The following is a 24,771-nucleotide window of genomic DNA, read 5'->3' on the forward strand; positions in this document are numbered from 1 at the left end:
TTGTTCAAAAACCTCTCTGGTTTAGTGCGATCCACAGGACACTTAATAGGAAGAAAGCCCCTTGATGCAGTAGACCTCACTGCCTAGAATTGCTTCGTTAGCATTCTTCTGCCATGTTTACCTTTATTAATTCTGCAGTTTAGCATGAAAACATGCATAAAGCAGGGAGGAAAAGCACTTGCATAGCAGCGATGAGGAATCCCTAGCCCTCCAGTTGTTGCGGGATTACAACTGCGATCTTAGTAGCCCTGCCGGCTGGGGCTGGTGGGAGTAGAAATCCCTCATCGGACTTTCCAGAATATGAATCTTGAGTTTGCTATGTGGTTTTCACAAGGGAGACAGTAAAACCCCAACATTAACAACTTGTCACCTGGAACAGCTTCTCTGAGGGCTGATTTACACTGCAGTCTTCACCTTCAGAAGCACCCAGGGAACGTAACTAGGCTGCATTAATGCAGAGGCCTTATTTGTAATAATAATAATAATAATAAATTTATTATTTATACCCCACCCATGTGGCTTGGTTTCCCCAGCCACTCTGGGCAGCTCCCAACAGAATAATAATAATAATAATAATAATAATAATAATAATAATAAAAAGTGACAAACATCGAGCATTAAAAACTTCCCTATACAGGGCTGCCTTAAGATGCTTATTTCCTTGACATCTGATGGGAGGGCATTATACAGGACAGGCGCCACCACAGAGAAGGCCCTCTGCCTTGTTCCCTGTAACCTCACTTCTTGCAGTGAGGGAACTGCCAGAAGGCCCTTGGAGCTGAACCTCAGTGTCTGGGCTGAACAAGCCAAAAGCCAACACCTCGGAAGTAGGGGCTGCTGCTGAGTTAATGGATGGACAGGTCTCACATGGAGATGACACTTATGAGAGCTTTTGTCTCCACGCTGGGTTTCTATACATGCCCACCATGAACTGAGCACTTCTAATATTGTTAGCATCTCTCTTGGTCCAGGGGCAGCCATTAATATTTAAACTCAGTGCAAAATTGACTAGAGGAACTTGGGTTGTTTCCCAGTAACCAATGAAGGCTTCATCCCAGTCATAAGCAAGTTTCAGCACCAACTTCCCTCTCATGCAACAGATATCAAAAAGGAGTCCAAAATCAACTTTCAAAAAACTAATTTTAATCAAAACAAAAAAAAATTGTTGATCATTAACAAGTTTATAAAACAGTGATTTAGTTACATAAATAAATTGATATCAGTGTATCAAATCTTAATTACTTTCAACTTCATGAGCATGTTTACATGGGGTGATGAAATACAACCTTTTCCCCCTAGTATAATAAATAAAATGGAGAGCATGAAACAAGTTCCCCCCCTCTAAACAAACAAACAAAATCTACAAACATACTTCTAGCATGTTCTCTAACAAAGGGAACAAGAGACACGGGACAACTTTTGCACCAAAATGTTAAAAAAAAAATGCTTTAAAAAGCACAAGGGTACAGAACCATCAGCTAAAATAAAGGACACTATACTGTAACCAAAGTTGGTAATAACAGTAATAATAATATAATGAACAGTTTGGTAGTTAGATCTCCAGTTTGGTTATTTTAAAGCATTAAGACAAGGCAAGATAGAAGGCTGCTTTCTTTTGAAGTAATTCTAGAAGAAATAAAAAATATTTTTTGAAAAAACAAACAAACTGAAAAGTAGAACAGTCATACCTACACAACTTTCTGTCCTGCACAAAGTCAAATACCTATGCAGAATATATTTATATATATATATAATATATATGTTATTTGTGCACAAAGGTTAGCTTATTATTAGCTCACTGCAAAGGTGTAATGTATTATGTCAATTGTTTTGGAAAACATTGTAGGTAGCCACAGGCAAACCTCTACCTCACAGTTGCCACTTGTGAACTAACCACAGTGGGTATGAACCACATGGGAAACTGGCCATTTGCAGCGTCCAGCCGCGTGGCAAGGCAATTTTTAGGGCACAACTCTTTTCCCCCTGTTGTGCTTGGATCAAGACCAGCAGTTTTTAAAGAAATGTCACCTTACCAATGGCCAGGTGCTACACGTGGCCAGGACGTCACACAGGTTTCGTGCACACCTTGATAAGTTTACAAGTAGCGGCAATGTAGGGGCGACGTTATCTGTAGCCATCCTCTGTGTGAAAAAGGGATATTTAAGTTTTCTAGGCTAGGAGGCACAAACCCCAAATCTGGCATACCGTATGTATTCTTAATGCTAAGGCTTGCTGCTCTGGCTGTGTTGTCCCCTCTTGACTAGAGTACCTGTTACAAGCACGCAAGTGTGGATACATACATATGTATATATGCATACACTCGCCTGTATAAATATATATATATGTATAAAATTCTCCCCAATTTCCATCCAACAATTCAATCCAAAAAGGTGGCTCTGCATAGATGCCCAGCATATTCAGTTCATCACCTGAGCCAGCCCTGAAGCTGGGCGCACTTTAGTCTTTTCCAATACGTTTCCTTGTTTGTTTAAAAACCAAGCTACTGCAGCTTCAAGTATTTTGCATTATAGGTTTTTTTTTTCTTTTTTCTTTATAAATTAGTTAATGTTATATTTTATTCTCAATATTCCGACATATAGTATAATATATATATATATACAGTACAATAAATGCTCTCATTCTTTTTAATTTTATTTTCCAGATAAATCCCTGAGAATGTATGTTGACAGTCGCTAAGTTTCCACATGCACAAGCATCGTGTGCCATGCTTCTGGATGAACAAGCACTGCAAAGCCACGTGGGTCAGCCTTTGAAACTATTTAGTTATTTGTGTGGTTGGGTTGGTTGGTTCATTTAAATAAGCTGAAATGTCAGGATGAGTTACAAAGGAGTAAAGCTGGAGCCATTCGAGGTACTTATCACAGGATGGAGGTGTTTGTTTGGTTTTGTATTTTTTTTAAAGCCATTGCAATATATTTCTCTTTTTTTTGTTTGTTTTGAGGCTGTGAACATATACAGAAAGAACAGGAGAGCTCTGTGGGCTTTTGCCACTTAACAACATATACTCAGTGTAAACCAAACTTTTTATTTTTTTTAAGCCTCTCAATCTCTCATACGAAAACAGAAAAGGAAAGGGGAAGAGAGAGGGAAAAAACGACACACAAACTTTCACAACGTGACAATTTAGTTTTGCAAACTCAGTATATAACTATACACATATAATACCGGTGTGGCTCTGTTTTAAGTTAAAAAGGATACAAAGGCAGGCTCAAGTAAAAACATACCACCCTCCCAATGCTCCCCCCCCCCCACAACCCAACCCACCCCCCATTCACACACGTTTTTATTGTCAACCAAACCGTTCGCGAACCAACATCATCAGTTTCTTTTTGCCTTTGTAAATTTGTTTCAGGTTGTCAATGAACTGTGTAAACTGAATGTGTCCGTCGTGAGCCATTAAGAAGGTCTCTCGGGCCTTGCTCAGGAACTCTATGAACTCGCTGTAATGCCGGGGACTGATGTGCGTGAGCCGGGAATGCGTGGTGTTAATGTACGCTCCGATGGTGGCATCCAGGAGTTGCCTTAGCGGCGCTTTGTCCAATGACATCAGCTTGCCCGAGTTCCTCCTTCCGTGGAGCCCCACCATTCCGGGAGTGGTCAAAGTACACCGACGCAAGATGTCCGACAGTACCGTTGCACATTTGACACTTTTGACCACCAGAGGTATGATCGCCGCCAGCTCGTTCTTCCCGAGGGAGTGGCTAAGTGCGCAGGCCCACAAAACGTCGTTAATGGCAGGGTGTGTGTCCTGATTGTAACTCAGGTTGAGATGCGTCATGGCCAACGTGGCCAGCTTGTAGGCCCGCATAGGGTAGCCGCGATGCTCCATGTACCGCGCTATAGTAAAGAGCTGCGTGTAGCTCATGCCGGTTGCAGCAGCGTCGAGGACAATTTGGTAAGCCGTCTCAAAAGCTATGTGATCCTTCTCGCACAAGGTCAGCGCAGAGAGAGCGCAGTTCTGAGGGTCCTTCATGGCACACTGAAGAGCAAGCGTCCTAGCACTGCTGGCAAGCTTCTCCTGCTGGTGGCAGTCCAGATGCAGGCGAACTATAGTGCTGTTGGACATCACCGTGGTCGCAACAATGCTAGTCGCTTCGGTCGGAGTGAAAAGTGTAAACCAGCTTTGCATGATGCTATCCAGTGCATAAACACCTGTGAGGCACAGAAGGAAATGTTTGTCACCAAATATGGCAGACCCGAATACGTATCTAGAAAGAACGAACCTGTGACCTGGGGGGGGGGGTGTCCTTGTCTGTAACACTCGGTAGAAGAGCCCACCAATGTCCGTGTGTTGGTGGACTGAGCATTCCTAATAAAATGGAAGAACAGACCCAACCTATCACAGCCTATGAGCAACTTCGGTTCTTATTACAGTGGTACCTCAAGGTTTAGAACTTAATTCTTTTTGGAGGTCCGTTCTTAACCTGAAACTGTTCTTAACCTGAAGCACCACTTTAGCTAATGGGGCCTCCCACTGCTGCCATGCCACTAGAGCACGATTTCTGTTCTCATCCTGAAGCAAAGTTCTTAACCCGAGGTACTATTTCTGGGTTAGCGGAGTCTGTAACCTGTAGCGTATGTAACCTGAGATACCACTGTACTTTAGCCTGCACACCTCATTTGGAAGCAGGGGTGCCAACTTGAATAAAAAATGGGGGGGGCAGGTACGCCCCACTCCACATAATTGATCACATGATGTGGTGCATACACACCATTTGAATGGCAATGCCCATCAACTTTGGAGGGCTGAAGACCCCTTGGTCCCTATCTTTGGAAGCGATGAAAACTAGATTGAGAATCCCAATGATACGGCTCCAATAAAGATTAGCATACCAAGACAACACATTGTGTGAACAAACTGCCCCCCCAAGCTTGAGTGTGTGTGTGGCCCATTCCCAAAATGTCCCAACGCTCAATGTATTTCCCTCTTAAAGAACTAACACCCCCTTCCATGAAAAAAAAAAGGAAGAAGTCAAAACTGAACTGGATATAACCCCAGCAGGAAAATAGAAATCTCTGTCCTTAAAGGCAACATCTTCATCTAGAGTCACTACCAGCCTTCCGATCTGAAATGTGCAGGTTTCTTTAGTACCCTTTTGTTGCTCTTGCGAGGGCGAACGATGACTGATGGGCTTCATAAATTGAAGCTTATAGGCAGCTTGAGTGCCTCATTATTACTCAAAGTAATTTGCACACATCTGTGCACTCATCTAACCACACCCAGAGGTCCTTATTTTGCTCAGTTGGGCCCTGCTGTACTATAATGCATGCATACACATACCCCCTCCTTACCCAACGCTAGGCACTGAGGCCATCCACTCAATGCCAGGCCTTCATTTACATAAACAAACATGTCCCTCATTTACAAACTTCCTAGAGTCTCAGAGGTGATCTTTGCTTGACATTACAGCTTCCTTATGGAAGCTATACATATATATGCTAATGTACAGCGGAATAAAAAAGCAATTTGCTTGCCAATAGTTAACTGAGCAAAACACACTTGCCCTCTAATATCTAGAACTCAATCTAGGTTTCAATTAACTTGGCCAAGACAAACATGCTATTAAAAAAGAGAAAGAGAGAGGATGCAAATTTGCTGATAGCATCGCTTGATAGGAGAGCAAAGAATAGTAAACGCAACAGACACAGGGAAAATGCAATCCTGACCACTAAGTGTTGCAGTGATGTAGAAAATCTGCTTGGGGAAGAGCACCCATCTTCATAAAACCAGAAACAGAATACAGATTGGGTTTTCCTTTCCAGTTTCTCAGAAAGTAATGGCACTCTACACTCCTGGCACAAGTCTGTTGGCGGCCAAATTCGAAAGCTGCAAACCATAAAGCAGCCGTGAGTAACAGATAAAACTAGGAATACAGCCAAAGGTTTGGACAAATCAGTTTATGATTTTAGAAGACACACTGAAAGGAGAGAGAAAAAGAGAGGCATGTGTGATCGATGTGGCATCTAAGAGAACATGCAGCTCTCTAAAAAGTTATTTAATTTGAATAACTTTGTAGAGAACTTTACTGTTCTTGTGACTGCACAACCATTGGAACACTACTGGCATTTCATAATTTGCTCTAAATTTGGGAGAATATGAGGGGAATGCCTTTCTCCTGCCTCCTTGACATAATTCATGTAAGGGAACACTTTTCAGCTTCTATCCTATATAAATTCCTGCAAAGGATGTTCCCAATCTTTTATTTGGGGACATAGCAAGTAAGGTTAAGCTGCTTCCTTCAGGTGGCTGCATTCCTCTGTCTGTTTGGGATCTCCTGCATGGAGATCAGGCTCTCTTGCTGAGGACAGTTTAAGTTTTGTACTCTGAGTTCATGTCAGTGTGACATTACGGCACAGACACAGGTAAATAAAAAACAAAACAAGATACAAGATACATAATTGATGTAGAAGTACCCAGGTTCTTCCTGGAAGAGCAGCATATAGAGACCATCTTGGCTGTGAGTCCTGGAAGACCTGCTCCCTGCCTTGCATGCCTTGTGCCATCTGGTCTGGGAGGGCAGGGCCTGGACTGACTCCAGCTACAAAAGGTGAGGGTGCTGAATAGGTTCCTGGGTTGGGGTATTGTCGTGGTTGTGGTTGTTGTTATTGATATTTTTTCTATCTTATGTGGAAATAGTTCAATTTGGTTGTGCATTTCTTAATGTTTTATATATTGTTTTGTTATGTTTGTAATTATGTGGGTTGTGGGTTTTTTTGCACGGTCTTAACTTTGGAAAGGCAACATACAAATAAAATGCTTGATTGGCTGATTACACCATTTCACAGTGCTAGTTAAATCAGAATTCATCAGAGACCAATGGCACCACCTACCTACTTCTGTTGCACATGTTACCAACCACCTCACCATCTCCCGCCGCCTCCAATTCAACGTTGACAAGGTCATGCGCATAACCTGTTCACAAAAAAGATGAGCATTTTAGGGAGACTCAAGACTAAAACTGTAGCATAGAGTTATAATGTAATAAAAATGAGAATACGCATTGCTTAGAAATTAGTCAAAAGGGGCACTTTGGAGTCTCTCCATCAGCTCTGCCACAAGAAAGAGAAGCATTTCTTACACATATTAAGTGTTTGAGAGAGGAAAACATTGCATCCAGAAAGCAGCTTCTCTGGGCTACAGGCTCCCTGACTTCCCCAGGCTAACCCACTTGTAATCTAATAACGTGGAAATTCTGGATTTCCCCCAGAAACTCCAACTGCTATGATGCCAAAGGTAAGTAAGGAACAGGGAGGATTCCCAGTCTTCCTCTCCGTATCCCCAAGCTGAACTAGGGTGAGCAGATCCTTGGACATTTTGGAACCAATTCCCTGGTAATCTGCTTTTCTCCCAGTGTGCCGGGAGATCCAAACTATTCTGGAGATATGCAAGCAGTTACGCATCTAAAGATAAATATCATAACCTTAAATAGCAGTAGTTCTTACCTTTTTCAATATCGCAGACTGCTGCTCTACTTTGCCTATTCTTTGCAATCCACCACATTTTATGGTTACTGCGTGGAAGGCTTCCAAAGAACTGAATACTCTCTGTGTTCCAATGCAGCTGGACTACGTACTCTAACATAATTGTTTCTTGGATTGTCAGCTGAGATAGTAGCATCCACACAAATTGAGCAAAATCTACCTACTACCTAGTAATATTTAATATACTCCCTCACTCTATGGCTTTGCATTCAGTGCAGCTGCACCATGAGCAGAGCGTTAAGTGGTATTTTGCCACCATTTCTTTGGAAGAGTTAGTCAGCATTTAGGTCTATTTTATGTGTGCCTCACACAGTGTAGACTACAGTTCAAGAATCACTGCATTAGAGCACTGATCTAACAAAGGAAAGGTGTCCATTAGGCCTGGACGATATATCTCCCAGGACCAGTATGTGGGGGCAGACTGCGATGACAGCATCACTCAGCGGCATATTGCTGGTGAAACCATCACCGCTCAAGTCCCTCTGCCTCCATCATCCTGCATGCAGAGGGAGAAATAAACTAACTGGGAGCTGGAGGCAGTGGAACTCAAGCGGCGGCAGCTTCACCAGCTATATAAGGTAAAGGTAAAGGGATCCCTGACCATTAGGTCTAGTCGTGGCCGACTCTGGGGTTGTGGCGCTTATCTCACTTTACTGACCGAGGGAGCCGGCGTACAGCTTCCGTGTCATGTGGCCAGCATGACTAAGCCGCTTCTGACGAACCAGAGCAGCGCACGGAAATGCCGTTTACCTTCCCACCGGAGCAGTACCTATTTATCTACTAGCACTTTGACGTGCTTTCGAACTGCTAGGTTGGCAGGAGCAGGGACCGTGCAACGGGAGCTCACCCCGTCGCGGGGATTTGAACTGCCGACCTTCTGATCGGTCCTAGGCTCTGTGGTTTAACCCACAGCGCCACCCGCGTCCCTTTTCACCAGCTATATACTACTGGTGAAACAGCCATTTCACTCTGCCTTGGCAGAGAGAATCAAGCTGAATCAGTGAGGTGCCTCTACAGCTTGTTCCTTCCTCTGCTTCTTTAAACTGCTTGGCTGAGGAGCATGCAGCTGTCCTTGCCTCAGCCAAGCAGTTTTACGGAGCCAGCGGTGGGATGGGGGCTCTGTTTAAGTGAACGCAAGTAGGAGTGAGATTGGGGCCGCTCAGCTGGGGAGCATGAAGCTTCCACTTCCCGCCTGGCTGCCTTCTCTGGGAGGGTATGTGGAGCCCACCCTCCTGCTGGAAGGCAGCCAGGCGGTGTAGGGGCTCTTTGATGCTGCTGGCGGCCCCTCTCTGCAAGGCGTGGAAAGGGTGGGCTTTGCACCCTGCACCTGTTGGATTTCGTCCGGGAGGGTGGGCTGTGTCCTTCTTCCTGGGGTGAACAAGCCCCCCACCAGAGGAAAGAGACAGCGCACCTGCATGGGTGAAGGTGAAGGCAGTCCAATTCACAAAGCCTGACAGGTTCTGTGTGCTTGGCTACTGTTGCTTGGTCCGTCTGCGGGAAGTGGGGGGCAAGCAGGCAAGGTTGCTCCCCTCTCCCCCCCCCACACACCAGCAAAGGCAGAAGGAGCTTGGTCAAGGAGCCCCAAGTCCTTACAGCTCCAGCACAGGGGAATCAGGGCTGGCTCCACTAGGGGCAGCTCTCCCACCCCCAACAGAGCCTGGTCAAGGGGCCTCGGGACTCATGCAACTGGGTGCAGGAGCCTTTTCACCGCCCCCCCCCCGCCTGAGCAGCAGGCTGGGGCCAGCTGTATTGGCCATAGCCCATGAAACGCTGGGGTGAAACTGCCTCAACTCTCACAATGAGAGCTGCGGCAGCTTCACGCAGCATCTTGCTGGCTGGGGCCAACAGAGTTTTTTTCTACAACGTGCTATATTGCCAAACCACAGTGTGTGGCTGGCGATACACCATGATGGTGAAAACCAGCCTTGGTGTCCATACTTCTGAGGGTTGAGGGTTTCAGATGACTAGTTCTAGGACTGGCTTGGAGCACATTTCAAAAGCAGCCACACAATTTATACATGCTGTGTCTGTCAGCCTGTGTGCTTCTTTAATACCAAGAATACAAGGTAAATCTACTGATACGTCATACAACTTGTAACAGCAGGGCAGCTTTTTCTTTTTTTAAGCCAGCTAAGTGAAAAAGTAATAAAGATTTTCCATTTAATTCCCTTTGCCATGCCATCTGGTATAGCAATAGAACAAGAAGAGCTCACCGACCATGGATGAGTAGGAAAAGTTCGTTATAAACTGGTTGTGCCAAGAAGACATGTTCAAAATTGATCCAAGGTTTTATAGTATCTTACTGAAGCATTAAAACAGCATTAAGAAGAAAAATACCTGAAGACCCAGCTCCAGAGAGACTTTCAAAAGAGTGATATCTGGCAGACTGTCCATAAGCGTTGCTATTTTAAATGCATCCTGGGCAAGCTTGAAGATGTGCGATGAGGAGTGAATGTTTTTCTGGATAGATTCTAACACTGTTTCAAGCCTTCGGACATCACCTGCAAGGTCAGCCAAAAATATATATGCATGAACACAAGCAGTGACAGAAATATTGCAATGTGCCATCGCACAGACAGTGTCATCAATATGCATCTGATGTGGTCATCTCCATACCATCTGAAGCAGATGCAAGTTGTGATGGTGCTGAACCAGTGCCTGGAGGTGGCAGTGGACTAGATGAGAGCCTACAAACTGGAGCTAAATCCTTAGGAAATGGAGCTGCGGTTGGTAGACACTACTCATGTCCAAGAAACTTCCATCTGGCCTGCTTTAGGTCAAGCCGCACTCCCCCTGAAGAAGCAGGTGCGTAGTTTGGAGCTGCTCTTCGTTTCATCTGTGTCACTGGAGGCCCACATGGTTTCAGTGACAAGGTGCGTCAATTTGCAGCTCCATCGAGTTCACCGGCATAGTCTGACCACACAGTTTTGCAGCCTCTGGCAACTGCTCGTCAACGTGTTCTGTGTAGGGTTATATTTTAATATGGTCTGGAATTTGCAGCTGTGTGCAGAGTGCTGCTACTAGAGCATTGGTTGGTTCTTAGCTGTGCAGCAATATAACACCTATCTTGCAGGATCAACATTAGCTGCTTATACATTACTGGGCTCAGTTGAAAGGTGCTGATGTTAACATGCGAAGCCCGGAATGACTTGGGACCTAGGTACGTTGATGGAAAGTTTCTATCCACAGCAGTCTTCCTATGTTTTGAGACAGCAGAAGGGGCCATTTTTTTAATCCCACCAGCAACTGTTGCTCACTGTGTATGGATAGGGGCAGTGCCTTCTCAGCAGTTATATCCCTGGTGTGGATCTCTCTTCCCTTAGACAGCTACATCACTGAACACACTTGTTTACAGAGGCTTATAGAGGACTTGGTTAAGCCAGCTCTGCTTTTTACTGCGGTACTGTTGCTGTCGTTGTTTATTATATTTTATTTGTTTCAAATGCTGCATACTTTTACTGATCTACTATCTATCTACAAACAATGGAAATAAATATTTCAAAGACTTCCTTTGTGAACTGATACTAAACCCAACATTCTAGATCCATGTTTTCCATTTCTATAGGAATTCATCTATGTACCAAAATAAATCTGCTGCACACACGTGAGCTGGACATGCCACATGGACAGCAAGTGATGTGCTTGTGTACATTTTATTTAGTACTGCTTCGGCTACTTAGCCTGGCTCACTGCGGATATATATGCTACACTTCCTCTTCCTCACTCTTCTGCTTCAGCAGAGCCAAGAGATCAAAAGCTTTTGCTTCCATACACAATTAACTGCATTTGAACCCTAAACTGTTGTTACTTGGTTAGTCTTAACTATATTTAAGGAAACACATCAATTTTGTAAGTCATGGTTTTGAGACTAGTTTGTTTCTCTAAACCTTGGTTAAGATTAACCACACTTTGTCAGAGTTTGAATACAATGATCAACCATGGGTTAGTTAAACAGGGAAGTGGGAGCTTCCAATCTCCCCGCTTCCAACCGCACCAGAGGACGAGAAGGGAAAGGGGAGCTCATTCATGTAATAAGGGACTGTCTAGCTTTTTGGAAAAACCATTGTGGGCACCACAGACACACTGCAATCAAGTACAACACAACTTATTCTATAGTCTGCCACAGAATGCTTCTTTCAAGTCTAATTTGAGCAGAGAGAAGAAACCCTGGGAGACCAGGAAAGGCCCATGCAGACATTATGTATACCCATTAGCACCACATTGGTGAACAAGACCAATATAAACTCATGTATATAGTCAACTAAAAATAGATATCTGCTTAATTGCCAGCACTGTACCTTTGGCTGCAGTTAGCATAGTTGATGCCAACTCACACTGCTGAGATTCAATGTGACTTAGAGTGAACCACCGGGGGTACCGATTTGGAACGACTGATGCAATGTGATGTGGACGAGACATATCTCCTGATGGAGCTGTGGATTCCAATACTAGTAATCTGTAAACAGGAAACACACATACGTGGATAATTAAATTATAGTCATGAGAAAAGTTGTGCCTTCTACAGAAATGCTGCAATATGTAGACAAAGGTCTGGTTAGTTTCTCATTACAAGATTAAGGCTGCACTGAGCTTCAGGCTCATACACTGTGCCCCTCCTCCTCCATACACAGCAGGGGGAGGTTGAAAGCTCCTGTCTTTGAAGGGAGTGCAGTTCCTTGTGGCAACCGTTGTTTGCAAAGTTTAAACAAAACCAGTTCCCTTCAGTTCAGCTATCACACAGATCTGTGGGCAGTTCAAAGGCAAAAGCTTTTGATCCCCTCCTCTTGCATGCGAAGGAGGAGAACATGTGAGCTCAAAGCTTGTTATCGTAAGGACAAACTGTGGTTTGGTGTTATGTCTCAACAAGGTCATAGGCAAAATGGCCTTGCTTGTCGCACTAAACCATAGTTAATGGTTTGCTGTGAGTGCAGAACTTGTTCCTGCTTTGCTCCTTCCCTAGTGCAAGCAACAAGCCACGATCCCTGGCTTAATCATTATATCCAAGCCAGGGATCATAGTTTGTTTCACTCAAACAAGAACAAACCCTAGCTATGGCTTATGGTGTGGTGCAAACTCAGCCTTTGAGGGCAGTGAGGAGCCTGTTTCTCCTAATTAAGAAAACTAGAACTTAAGTAAGAATTTCTCCATGCTTTGGACTTTTAGCATCTGTGTTTCAAAATTAAGTTTCAAAAATGGGGGGGGGGACATTTTTTTCTCCTGATATGACTTTCCTCACCTTTATGTTTTTAGTGGGAAAATGGGACATTCTAGTAATGGTTTGGTATCTGCCAATTTAGCAGACAGCCGTTTAACTATCTACAAACTAGTGAACATCATTTTAGAAGCTATTCTGGTGACAGCAGTTTCTCTTGCAAAGAAAAAACCTCTGCCTAACATAATGCAAAGAAGTGAATATGAAGCAAACCTACAAATAGTGGTTGGAAAAGGTTACAATAGCTTTAACAAGAAATAGTTGCCCTAAGCTGATAAGTTATTTCTCTTCCTACTACAGACCTATTATTAGAAGGGTCTACACTGTAATTTACTTGAATGAAAATAGCTGGGGTTTTTTTTTTCATGAACTCCCTATCACGGTGATTCATATAATAATAATAATAATTTATTATTTATACCCCGCCCATCTGGCTGAGTTTCCCCAGCCACTCTGGGCGGCTCCCAATCAGTGTTAAAAACAGTACAGCATTACATATTAAAAACTTCCCTGAACAGAGCAACCTCAGCCTTTCAAAGGTCAAAGAAGTACTGAAGGACAGTTGGAAAAGGAATGTCAACAAGCAGAATTCTGTGTGAACATGTGCATCTGTGGGATTTTATCTTCAACATCATCATTGGGAATGGCCCTCTGAATCAGCACGGCCCTCTGAAGAATTAGAATCACCACTACTGCTTCACAGTTAAATGGTGTCCTCCGGCTTCTACAGATGCTGGCATCACTCAGTTTTACGTGGTTCCATGGATTCTACAGCCATTTTCCTGCTTCTACTTGTGCAAAAGGCTCCACCAGATTTTGCACAAGAAGAAGGCTGTCTTTAGATTTTTTCCACCTTTTATTGCATAACTTTATAGCCTGAGGTGCAAAACAGCCCTCCCTTGAGCAGAAGACGCCATTCATGTATGCAAGCACAGCTTTGCAGCCTAGTTTACAAAGCGTCTGGTGGTATTCCTCTCTCTTGATAACAATCATAACCAGAATAATTTATGTGTAATAGTTTTTAAAACTACAGAACATATCATACAAAATGAAAGTGAAATTATGCAAGTCTTGATTAATTTGCACCATGCATATACGTTTTCATAATGCTTGCTTCTCTTGGTGCAGAATCCAATTCATATGATTTTTAATTTTCAGTTTTTGAAAAAATTAAGTTCTTGAAATGCAGAGTATAGTCGTACCTTGGTTGTCAAACAGAATCCATTCCGGAAGTTCATTTGACTTCCAAAAACATTCGACAACAAGGCACAGCTTCCGATTGGCTGCAGGAGCTTCCTGCACTTAATCGGAAGCTGTGCAAGCCCCGCCGGACGTTCGGCTTCCAAAGAACGTTCGCAAACCGTTGCGGTGTTTTTGAGCCAAAACATTCGAGTCGCAAGGCATTCGGGATCCAAGGTGCGACTGTACTCTGCCCCAAGCATGCAATGGACATATTCCAGAGTTGTAGCATACTTTGTTCATATTACAGGCTGTGTTACTGTCTCAAGTTGCCTTAGAGAGCCAGTGTGGTGTAGTGGTTAGGAGCGGTAGTCTCGTAATCTGGTGAACCGGGTTCGCGTCTCCGCTCCTCCACATGCAGCTGCTGGGTGACCTTGGGCCAGTCACACTTTGAAGTCTCTCAGCCCCACTCACCTCACAGAGTGTTTGTTGTGGGGGAGGAAGGGAAAGGAGAATGTTAGCCGCTTTGAGACTCCTGAAGGGGAGTGAAAGGCGGGATATCAAATCCAAACTCTTCTTCTTCTTCTTAGCTCTAATAGAAAATTTTGTGGGTCAAACAGAAGAGTCTCTCTTTGGTAGACCAGATGGGTCCCATTTCCACCCTGCTCTTAGTGTGTGTCACAGTTGTATTCCCAAAGGGCTTCCTTTGAGATATATAAACTCACAGCCACCCCAAGGAGTAAGTTCAACACTCCCTTGGGACAGGCCTAACGCCCTAGAACTGAAAGCAAAAAGGAGACTATCAGCTATTTTAATGCTGTGACACACCTCATTTAATTCCAATTTTCTATCCAGGAGTGCCCAAGGATGGCTGGTAATGAAACAGACAAAAGAACTGGACTGACCATGCAGCAGCATAGCTCTAACATGAACGTTATCCTCTCCTTACCCCACCCTCACCAGCTCTGAGAGAACAGGAAGGGTTGCCCATTAAGCAGCCCTGAAAGACAGACTAAACAGATTAGAGCCCTGGGATTTACTACCAACAATGATAAACACAACTTCAGAGAGGTTTCCACAGAATGCACAGAGCTGCAAGGAGGAAACTTTGCCATTGTTTTCCGAGTCAGTCTGTGTTTGCAAGACAGCTGCTCATACTCGAAAAGGTGAAGAGCTACCAAGGCAATTCGCCCCAGCGCTATTTATTACAAGATCAATTTATTACAGGACTGAGGCTTTTGGTGTCAAGCACAGCAGATATCTTTTTTTAGAAAGATGAAAATCAGGGTTATCTCTTGAATTTTTACTGCTGGGAATTTCATTTTTGGAGCAGGGGAGAGGATTAAAGCAACTGAACTGCTTGTATCAGAAGGTTAAAAAACAGAAGTTAGAGAACATTTTCAAATAACTCATGCTATGCAATGTGTGAGTTAACTGGGTGAGAACCAGTGTTCAAACCCACCTGTTCCTTAAATCAGTCTTGCGGTTCTTGTTCATTCACTCACTCATTAGATTTCCCATCCTATAGCCAAACAGGTCTCCAGGGTTACTCAAAAACTAGATCTAAGACAAGTGCAGAAACACTTGCATTGAAAGTATAGGCTTCAACAACCTACTACAAACACACAGATAAATCAAACACATTGTGTACATCCTCTATCAGGATTGCTATCCTTAAAGGAGGAAGTTGTTTGCCAGCCTTCTTAAAAGTCAAAGGAGCTTACCTGGTGAGCCCCTTTAGAGATGGGAGTTCCACAACACAGGGTGCCACTACAGAAAAGGCATTGCTCCTTGTCACCATCCTTTTTACCCCCGAAAAGAACAGGTGTGTGGAGCAAAGCCTTCCCTCATGACTTTATGGATGAAGGGAGCTCATACCGTTGACCGGGTTTATGCTTCTTTTCTAAATGAGGTTTAAAGACACGTACCGCATTGCTCTCAGTGCAGTTTTGTATGCTAGTTCAGCATCATGAGGTAGGAGAGAGGTGAAAAGATACTTGGCAAATGTGTGCATTGGAACACTCTCTCGATGGATGATTTCACCTAGACCGCTATAGGGTCCAGCTATGAGGGAAGGGTTTTGGGAAAGAAAAAAAAAAACAGAAAGTCTTATAAATAGTGCTGTAGTTTGATTGTACATAAAATCGAAAGTGCTAAAAGTTATATAGAAATATTGTAATAATCCTTGCCAAAAAAAAAAAGCACTCACAGTGAAGAGAAATAAGCTCTCTGGTGAGGGGTCCTCTAAGAAATGTGCAGTACTAAAAGAAAATGGTGGTGATAAATATATCTTATTGAAGCAAATAAGGTGGCCTGGCTATAGCTTTCCTTCTTGGATTCAAAGAGCCCAGAACACTTCATTTGTTCACTTTTCATTCATTGGTATAGAAGCTATTCCGTGTTTTCTTTAACGTTAAGCTGACTTGTTATGAAAAGTGCTCCTGCAGTTTAAAGTGGCAAAAATGCAGGGAGTTAGCTGACTAAGAAGCATTTCTGCCGTGCACGTCAAGCCAAGGTATCTGAATCACCACCCTCACTACCCTTGGATGTAGTCAAATAATGCAACATATGTGTCTAAACAGGGAGAGGACAGGAGTGTGCGCATGTGCTCACACACTTGCATGTGGTGGGCGGGTGCATGTAACATCGCAAAAGTTTCCTGACCTTTCCTCAGACCCCGTGTTATTTGCGACTGAGGTATGTGGGCTGTAGCACTGGGGCGAGTTGCTGCACCTCTTGCTACAAGGGAGGAGGCAGCCATAGTTCAATGGAAAAGCACAAACTCTGCATGAAAAAGGTCCCAGGTTTAATTTGAGAAACTCTGGGAAACCTTGGGAGAGCAGCTGCCAAGTCAGTGTACTTAGCTGGACAGGCCATTTGCCTGATTCAGTAGAAGGCAGCTTCCTATACTTTAAAAGGGCAGCGGAGGTTGTCAGCTTAAGAACTACATTCTATGAAAACACCGAAGTGTAGAGAATTGGAAGCACCCGCTCAAATCAAGCTGAAACTAGATGAATCCATCCTTTAAGGGAACACCCCCCAACCAAAAAAAAAACAAAAAAAACACACTGACAAAAGGCTCCAAAGTAATGCTGTAAAAAAGTGCTTTTAAAAAGGCACACACTTGTTCTTTAAAGATTCCCTAATGCTAATATATAACATCATTTTGACACTAACAGAAAACCCCTAATGTTTTCTCTCATTTTTCCAGAAGGGCCAGATTGAACACACTTCTAAAGAAAACAATGACATCTACAACTTTCACTACTTTTAAACAGACCCACCCACCCACAAATCCCACAGTGTCCATAGTGCCAGCTTCTTCTTACATTCTTTAGCTGTTAATTACATTAGATTACAACCACCAATAGGAACTTCGCTTGTCACAAGCAAGGGCCTTGGCTGAACTGCACTGCTAAGAAAGATGTTCTGGGCATCATGATTGGCAGGTAGCCTCTGCCAATCCAGCTTGAGACCAGCCCTATTCTCTTGCTCTGTCTAAGCAATGGAAAACTCTTGTGCTTTGGATTATCGTGTGCGTGTCTTGTAAGCAATACACTTTCTCTAAAGGATGATAAAAACACATCACTGTATTTCTTTCCCTTGTGTTTTAATGATTTACAGTGTGACACTGGCAAGAAAACGTCTTTGTTGCAAAGTTTCAGGCACAAGTATCAGTGTGATTTCTGACGTAGGACAAAAATCATACTTTTACATGTGAAGCTACTTTCGGTCCCCACCAAGCTCACATGAAATTCCTCATAAGCAATCTAAATTGGGCCAGTGGAATGAGTGTCTAGGGCAAGTTTAATTTCACACATTTATAATGTTTCTCTAGAAAGTGGTGGTGTCATTATGAACTTCAGTTTCCTTACATGCTAGCCTAAACTAGCTGGGGGTGTGGGGAGATACTTTTAATTCAGATAATGCATAAACAAGACCCTTCCACTTCCACATCAATGCGATGTTTAAGTATAGTATGGGGGTGGTGTTGGGTGTCTGATGGAAGATCTATAAGCAACCATTAGATTCCTAAGAACCTGATAATTACCAGATAAGCCAACTCCCAGAGGAGTACCTGGTCTTTTTATTAGAAACTGCTGAAAGAAGTGGTTAGCATCAATAGTCAACTACCTTCTAATAGGAAGACTGCTTGCTTTTGGAAAATCTTCACCAGCGTGTCATCCAGTTCGATTTCCTGGAGCTTGGAAATTAACTGTTCCTCATTCCGACAAACTTTCTCTTGTGCATACAAGCCATCAGGCATTATTCGCTGCTGCCCCAGTCCTATCAATGCCACTTCCACAGCCAGCGTCAAATAAGATTCTCCTTCTTCTAAGAATTTGTGGGCAGGCAGGTGATAGTACTCCAAAGATTTGTACTGGCCCATATTCTCTAGAGCAGGGGAAAAAACATCAAGTCACTCAATAGTTTACTTGTGGTTACACACCTTGTTTGTGCCTGTCCTCCTGCATCGTTTGCAAGCCTCCCACAAATTTTCACAAAGGCAGCCACCCTCACAAGGTAGCCTTGGGCATGCCACTCTCTTAGCCTGAGTACCCCCTATCTACAATATGGCCAATAGCACTGACTACCTCATAGGGTTGTGCACACATGTCAAGCACACTTGAAAACACTAAGCAAAAGTATTGTAAATAATGCCAATGCCAATACTACTAGCAGTAATAAGGCACTTGCTTTGCAGGCAGAATGTCCAAAGTTCAAGCTCTGGCATCTCCAATTTTAAAGGATCAGTTTTAAAGGAAAAGACCTTTGTCCTGGGAGCTGATGCCAGTCAGGGTAAACAGTAGGCTAGATAGGCCAATAGTCTGCCCTGGTAGAAGGCAGCTTCATCTATTCCGACAGTAGGGCAAGAATACTATTTTCTATGCACACATGCAAACTACATCCGTCCCTCCTAAGCACTGTCAACACCCCTATTCAGCAAATGTTTAAGTTATGGTGTTTTGCAAGCATGGTTGCAAATAATAGGTCTAAAGCAAAGTTAAAACCACAGCATGCTTAAAAATACATCAAGTTGACCCATGATCAGATTTTACCTGTGAAGTCTGAGAACACATGGAAGCTCTCATCATCAACCCTGCAGGCCTCCATAAGGCTGCTGAAAAGGGTGCCAATTGGGTCCAATGGGTGCCCAACCCAGCCTTCCAGGTTAGTTATAGAGGTAACACCTTTGTGGAGAAGTTCTACATTAGAAAAATAAATACATGCAGCCTTAGTGGTCATACAGTACTTTTAGTAGGCAAAACAGATTTCATTCCCCCCCTCATCGTCCTGATTTTTCAGACATGGAAACTGTAGCTAGCAACAGCATATGCAGCATCATCATCATCATTTTTTATTTGTATGCTGCCTTTCCACAGTTAAAACAACAATGCTCAAGGCGGCTTACAGCATAACAAGATTTACATAATTACAAAAGTCATAAACAATAAATAAACCACATCAAAAAAAAATACACAACCAAATGGGAAACAATTTCCACATAAATCAAAATCTAAAACTAAGAATACACCATTCATATCAGAGTTTAAAATGACATAGGTAAAAAACAAAAACAAACAGAGCCCTCTCTGCCCAGAAGCAGCAGCAGCAGCAGCAGCAGTCCTTTATGGAGCCCATCAGGTCCCGCCCTGGGCCAGGTGGTGAGTGGCAGGACTGGGGCCCTCAGACACTGACACTGATCACTATGCACCATCAGTGACCACAGATAAACTGGATTTTGAACCCAAATACTGTATCTTATAACAGAACACATTATCCAGAAGGCCCATGGCCGTTTTTCATTCAGGGAGATGCATCAATGCCAACTGCAGAAGAATACTGACCAAACACAGCTTTGCTTAACACAGAATACCATTTTGTTCTGCCCACCTGCTTACCAATAAACAGAAATACAAAGCCAGTTCTAGCATGCATCAATTAGAACAAAGCAATTTCTCACTGCCTATCATAGCAAGCCCTAGATCACGACTGCCTACCCTACTGTCTATGCAAGACTCCTTGATTATAAGTTATCCAAACTCTCTTTAGAGTGACTGCTGAAGGATTTATAAACAGGAAGCACACTTGTGGTATGCACAGAAGAGATATCTATTTTAGTTTCCTTGTTGAGAAAAACAAGGAGCACTATTTTAACTAAGCTAATCCTGTGGAACTGGGGAAAACAACAACCCAGGCATGTGTCACGTGACAACTCTTAAAAGATCTACCTTTCAAGTCGGCTAGATTTGCCTTATTTGCAAAATGTAAAAGGTAAACAGATCCCCTGTTGACAGACAGGGTCCACTGTCAGGGGCACCTATGCCGAGGCCCACGGGCTGGTTAGTAGAGGGCTTATTGCCAATTAGAGATGCTGGGCAAAGAAGAAGCCCAAAACTACTGCTGTTCTCTGTAGACCTGAAAGGTACATGCGTCATCGAGATGCAGGAGATCCTTCAGGTGCCCTTTCCATCAGACAGAGAGGCCTTCATACACTCCTTTTGTCCATTCTAACACTATGCAGCTTCTGAAGAACCTGCAACCTCCCATTTCCCAATAAGGAAGGGTGATCAACTACAGTGCCTGTATTTGGCCTCAGAGAGATGAGTTATGAGTGGAAGCAAGAGGAGGGTGTCTAGAATAATGGAAGGAAGCCCTGCAAATAAGTTGTCCAGTGCAGGCAGCTCCTGTGTAATGCTTGTGCAAAACCCTATTTGTGTATACTTTGTCATGTTCTCCAGCTACTACCAGGTAAACACAATTTACTACAGTCACGGAACTACAGATATGTAAGCAGTTAAGACACACACCCAAATTCCTTTCCAATGACTTCACTACCCCAATAGAATAAAATCCGGATTGCAATTGTACATATACTTTCCCCACCTATGTACACTTCCTTTGCAGTTTGGGGCAAATCAAACACTAACTTTTGTAAGTGAAATTGACTGAAAGGTTACTTGGACACATGCCAAATGCTATTGTCCGTGTCAGGAGTTCAAGGTAATTTCAATGTTTCAGGAAAAAACAAAGGGCAACTTCAGAGAAATGCCCCCCCCCCCAAAAACACAGTTTCATTATTTCCTGGGCCTTCATAGTGTTAGGAGCTGGGGGGAGGTGCTGTATGCCTGAACCCCCTTCTAATTCCTGAATCCAGCAACCAAGCAACAGTTTGCTGTTTGACAGCAACCCTTATTTCTATGAATACAGCAGAACCTCGGGTTGCGAACGTGATCCGTGTGGGAGGCACGTTCGCAACCCGCAGCGTTTGCAACCCACAGCGCGCTTCTGCGCACATGCAGGTCATGATTTGGTGTGTCTGCGCTTCAGCGAGCGCCGAAACCCAGAAGTAACCCGTTCCAGTACTTACGGGTTCGGAAATCACATAACCTGAAGCGTCTGTAACCCGAGGTACCACTGTAATGACTAGACCCATCCAACACTGCACTAGTTAACTGAACACATCTTTTTCACACATTTACAAAGCAGTCGCCCCAGATTTATCTCCAGGCTTACATGCAAACTGATGCTCTTCCCATTCTAGAGTCAGTGCAGAGAGAGTCCAAGGTTGGGAGTAGAAAATAGTACGGTCCAAATTATTCTGCCGCTTTAGAGACCATCTTGGTTGCTTGCTTTATGAATATATTTCTACAACATTCCTTGCTTTGAATTTAGGTATTCAAAAGATGTGGCATCGGTGGGAGTAGGAAGAACCTAGAAGCTCTAAGCCAGCATTATGGCTCTTTTACAGAGAGGCGCAAACACTGCCATAGCCCTATAGAGCCCTTGGCAATGAACCGCCTCCCATTGCCCGCTATAGTCAACCACTGCACAGCCGCAGTCTTTTACTTCTAACCAGCAATTCCTTGCACTTGGCCCCATTCCAACCTTCCTCTCCCCAGGCTGCAACCTTTTGACATCATCTTGCCCACATTTACCTTTCTTCTGGAACCGGAACATTTCCTGCTGTTTCTGCTGCTGCCTCCTTAGAGTATTGACAATAGCTATTGCTAGCCGCAGTGCTTCCCTTGGATAGCCATGAGATCTTAGTGCATCTACCCTCGCGCAGGCTGTAGGCACATGTTCTGAACAGAGAGAAAGGCGGAAGCATTATTAAAGAGCGCATCCGTGTCTGCAGCAACCCCCATCCCGGGGCAGCATTCAGAAGGGGTTTTTTTGTTTGTTAAAGAATCTAAGAAAACAGTACTTTAAAAAGGGAAGAAAAGACCGTTTGAAGGGAAGCTCTGTTGCTATTGCCAGACCTTTCATCCCTCTCCCCGTCCCCCAAAAACAGTGCCATAGAAATGGAACAAAGCATCAACTCATGGAAGCCTCTTTCCAGCTGAGCCACTTACCATGCCAGAGGGGCCACCCGTGAGAGTCAAAGAGTGAGTTTTCAGCATCATCATGGTAACAGTAGTTGGTGTACAGGTCACTTCTGATAATGTGCTGCAAGTGGCTGTCCTGCCAATGGAGATCGCACGCCTCAATGGCTCGGGTGAACACCGTCCGGTGAGACCTGTTTGATGAATCTGTCAGGCCCACGAGTTCAAACAGAATCAGTTTCATGCCTCCATATGGGTGACACCCAACTCACCCTCCACTCTCTCCTCCTCCAATACAATTAATACATGCTTCCTAACAAGCAGAGTTTCAGGTTTACCCTACACAAGCTATTTCTTTTTCAAAACAAGCACACGGGATTCTATTAAAGTTAATACGCACTGGACGGGGCCAAAACTCATCCTGTCCTAAAGCTGTATATGTACACAAAGTATATTGAACATTTGGGCATGTGCAGAAACAATTACAGAAATGCCTAAGAAATTCCTGGGTGGTTTGTCAATATGTACACCATGGAAATACAGCTTTGAATTGACAGAAATGAGGCTTAGATACACTGCTTTCTATTGTATGTTGCAAAATTAAACAGTGGATTCAACAGAACCACTTTGAGCCATAAAAATGGAGAAAAAACTGCACTATACTTCCAAGCAGAAGAAGAGACACTTGAACCCTTGGCTGCATAGTGTGTGTGTATTGCAACCAATATAATAAAAATTGCTCTCATACTTTTACATATATCTGTTCACTAAGAAAAAAATATTACATTGGTTGTGTGTATAGAACATATGCAGGGTTCTACAATAATTCTAATGAGACACAGGCACAGAAAAAAGGATGTGTGCATGTGTCCCATTTTATTAATGCATTTAATTTCCATACAAACACACAAACAGATTAGCAAAAAGCAAACAATGGTATCAACTGTAATTCCACATGGGATCAGCTGATCAGAAACAGAGTTCCATACAGTTGTGTAACATGCTGCGGCCCCTGCCAATGTTTTTGAAAAGACATCCTTGTGTAATGCCTGCTGGGGGGGGGGGTGTCACACAAGAGGTAGAGTCAGCAAGGAAGATGAAACTCTGTATGAAAGACCTGAGAAGCAACATGTTATAGCAAGTTACTTCTTGTTATAGCAAGAGCACTGAATGCTCTCATGTAATATGGCCCTTGGAGGTATTAGGCTGTCAGGAGACACACACTGCTATGCTACTACAACCCCACCACAAGTGCAATCTTACCCAATGCATCTCCAAGCATTGTGTTCATGCTGAATGGGAAGCTAATTTATTTTAAATAAAAATAAATTATGCCAGCAGCAAAGATTGCCACAGAGCAAATCTCTCCCAGAAGCACTCACAAAACTAGGAAGATGCTCTCGCATGTGGTAATGGAGAGCAACAGATGCAAGCAGTCAACAAGTTATGTGTCAACACATAGCTCTAATGGAAGACACTGAAATGAGAACTTGCACTTAAAGAGTATAGGTCCATACAGAAGAAACAAAAGAGATTTGGATTGGAACCTATGACAGGAACCAAGTCTGCTCTCCTTCCCCGGGGGGCAGTGTTGTGGGAGGGCATCCGGGACCTCCCAGTGACCCAGTGGGAGGGCGGAGGGATGCCGCTTGGGTCATGGGGACTCCCAGCCGCGTCTCGGCACATCTGGGGGCATGGCCACTTGCTGTTTAAACTCCGGCACGGCCATGGGGTGTCCTCCTTTCGCCTCCTCACTGGATCAGCTATTTCTGCGCTTTTGGTGTTTCAGAGACTTCCTGAGCTGGAGTGTTCCAGTTGGTGAGATCGTTGCATTTGGGGAGTTGGACAGTTAAGTTTTGGGATGATTTGGCGAGGTGTGTGTGCTTGAGCGCTGCCCTTTCCTGCAACATGTCAGCATCGTGAGTCTACAAATGTGGGTGACGCAAAGGAAATATTCAAATTTAGGCTATCTAAGCCCTTCACATTATCTAGGAAAAAGCTGTACTTTGCTCCTAGATCCCTCTCACCTTCAAGAACCTTTTTGACAGCAGCTACAGCGCAGCTTGAGAAGGCTAAAATATTTACAGGAGGTGAAAGATGCCACAAACCTTTTGCTGGGAGACTGTTTGGCTGAATGAATATTCCATGATTCACCTCTCCCTAGGTGATGTCACCCACCCTAGTGGAGACAAATGAGTGTGGTAGGGTCAGCTACCTGGGAGGTGAGAGCTGGGACACACCCTTTTCTGTATGTGACAGAAGTTTAAAATATATCTGTGAGAGAGGATTCTGTACTTATCTCTTCTATCTTTTCTCTGTTCTTTTATTCCTTTTCTTTTTCTTATTTTGTGTGATTAGTTTGTCTTTTATTGTGAAAACTGTTAATAAAGCTTTATCAAAATAAAAATAAACATGCAGCCTGTAATTGCCCAACTCTAGCACAGAGCCTGTAGACTTGTTTTTCCCACCAGCAGTGGCACCACAATCCTCAGCCACGAATATGAACAAAACGATGGACTAAGGTTGCTGCTAGACAAACGAGCATGATAG

General features: G+C 43.7%; 1 protein-coding gene across 4 annotated transcripts in view; it reads right to left on the reverse strand.

Moving 5' to 3' along the window:
• Positions 1-1,121: 1,121 nt before the first annotated feature.
• ZSWIM6 (zinc finger SWIM-type containing 6) overlaps positions 1,122-24,771 on the reverse strand; it is a 95,689-nt gene continuing 72,039 nt past the window's right edge. For 2 of the 4 annotated variants that reach the window (XM_083703423.1, XM_083703420.1), the window contains 9 exons: positions 22,252-22,428; positions 21,835-21,981; positions 18,955-19,101; positions 18,029-18,289; positions 15,823-15,958; positions 11,802-11,959; positions 9,841-10,004; positions 6,853-6,934; positions 1,122-4,173 (listed from right to left, as the gene is read on the reverse strand). In XM_083703423.1, the coding sequence (XP_083559549.1) occupies positions 3,311-4,173; positions 6,853-6,934; positions 9,841-10,004; positions 11,802-11,959; positions 15,823-15,958; positions 18,029-18,289; positions 18,955-19,101; positions 21,835-21,981; positions 22,252-22,428 (2,135 nt within the window). In that variant the 3' untranslated portion in view covers positions 1,122-3,310. The remainder of the gene's footprint in view (positions 4,174-6,852; positions 6,935-9,840; positions 10,005-11,801; positions 11,960-15,822; positions 15,959-18,028; positions 18,290-18,954; positions 19,102-21,834; positions 21,982-22,251; positions 22,429-24,771) is intronic. The other 2 variants (XM_083703422.1, XM_083703421.1) reach the window with 1 other exon arrangement.

The sequence above is a fragment of the Podarcis gaigeae genome (genome assembly GCF_964106915.1).
Source record: "Podarcis gaigeae genome assembly, chromosome: 11".
NCBI lineage: Eukaryota > Metazoa > Chordata > Lepidosauria > Squamata > Lacertidae > Podarcis > Podarcis gaigeae.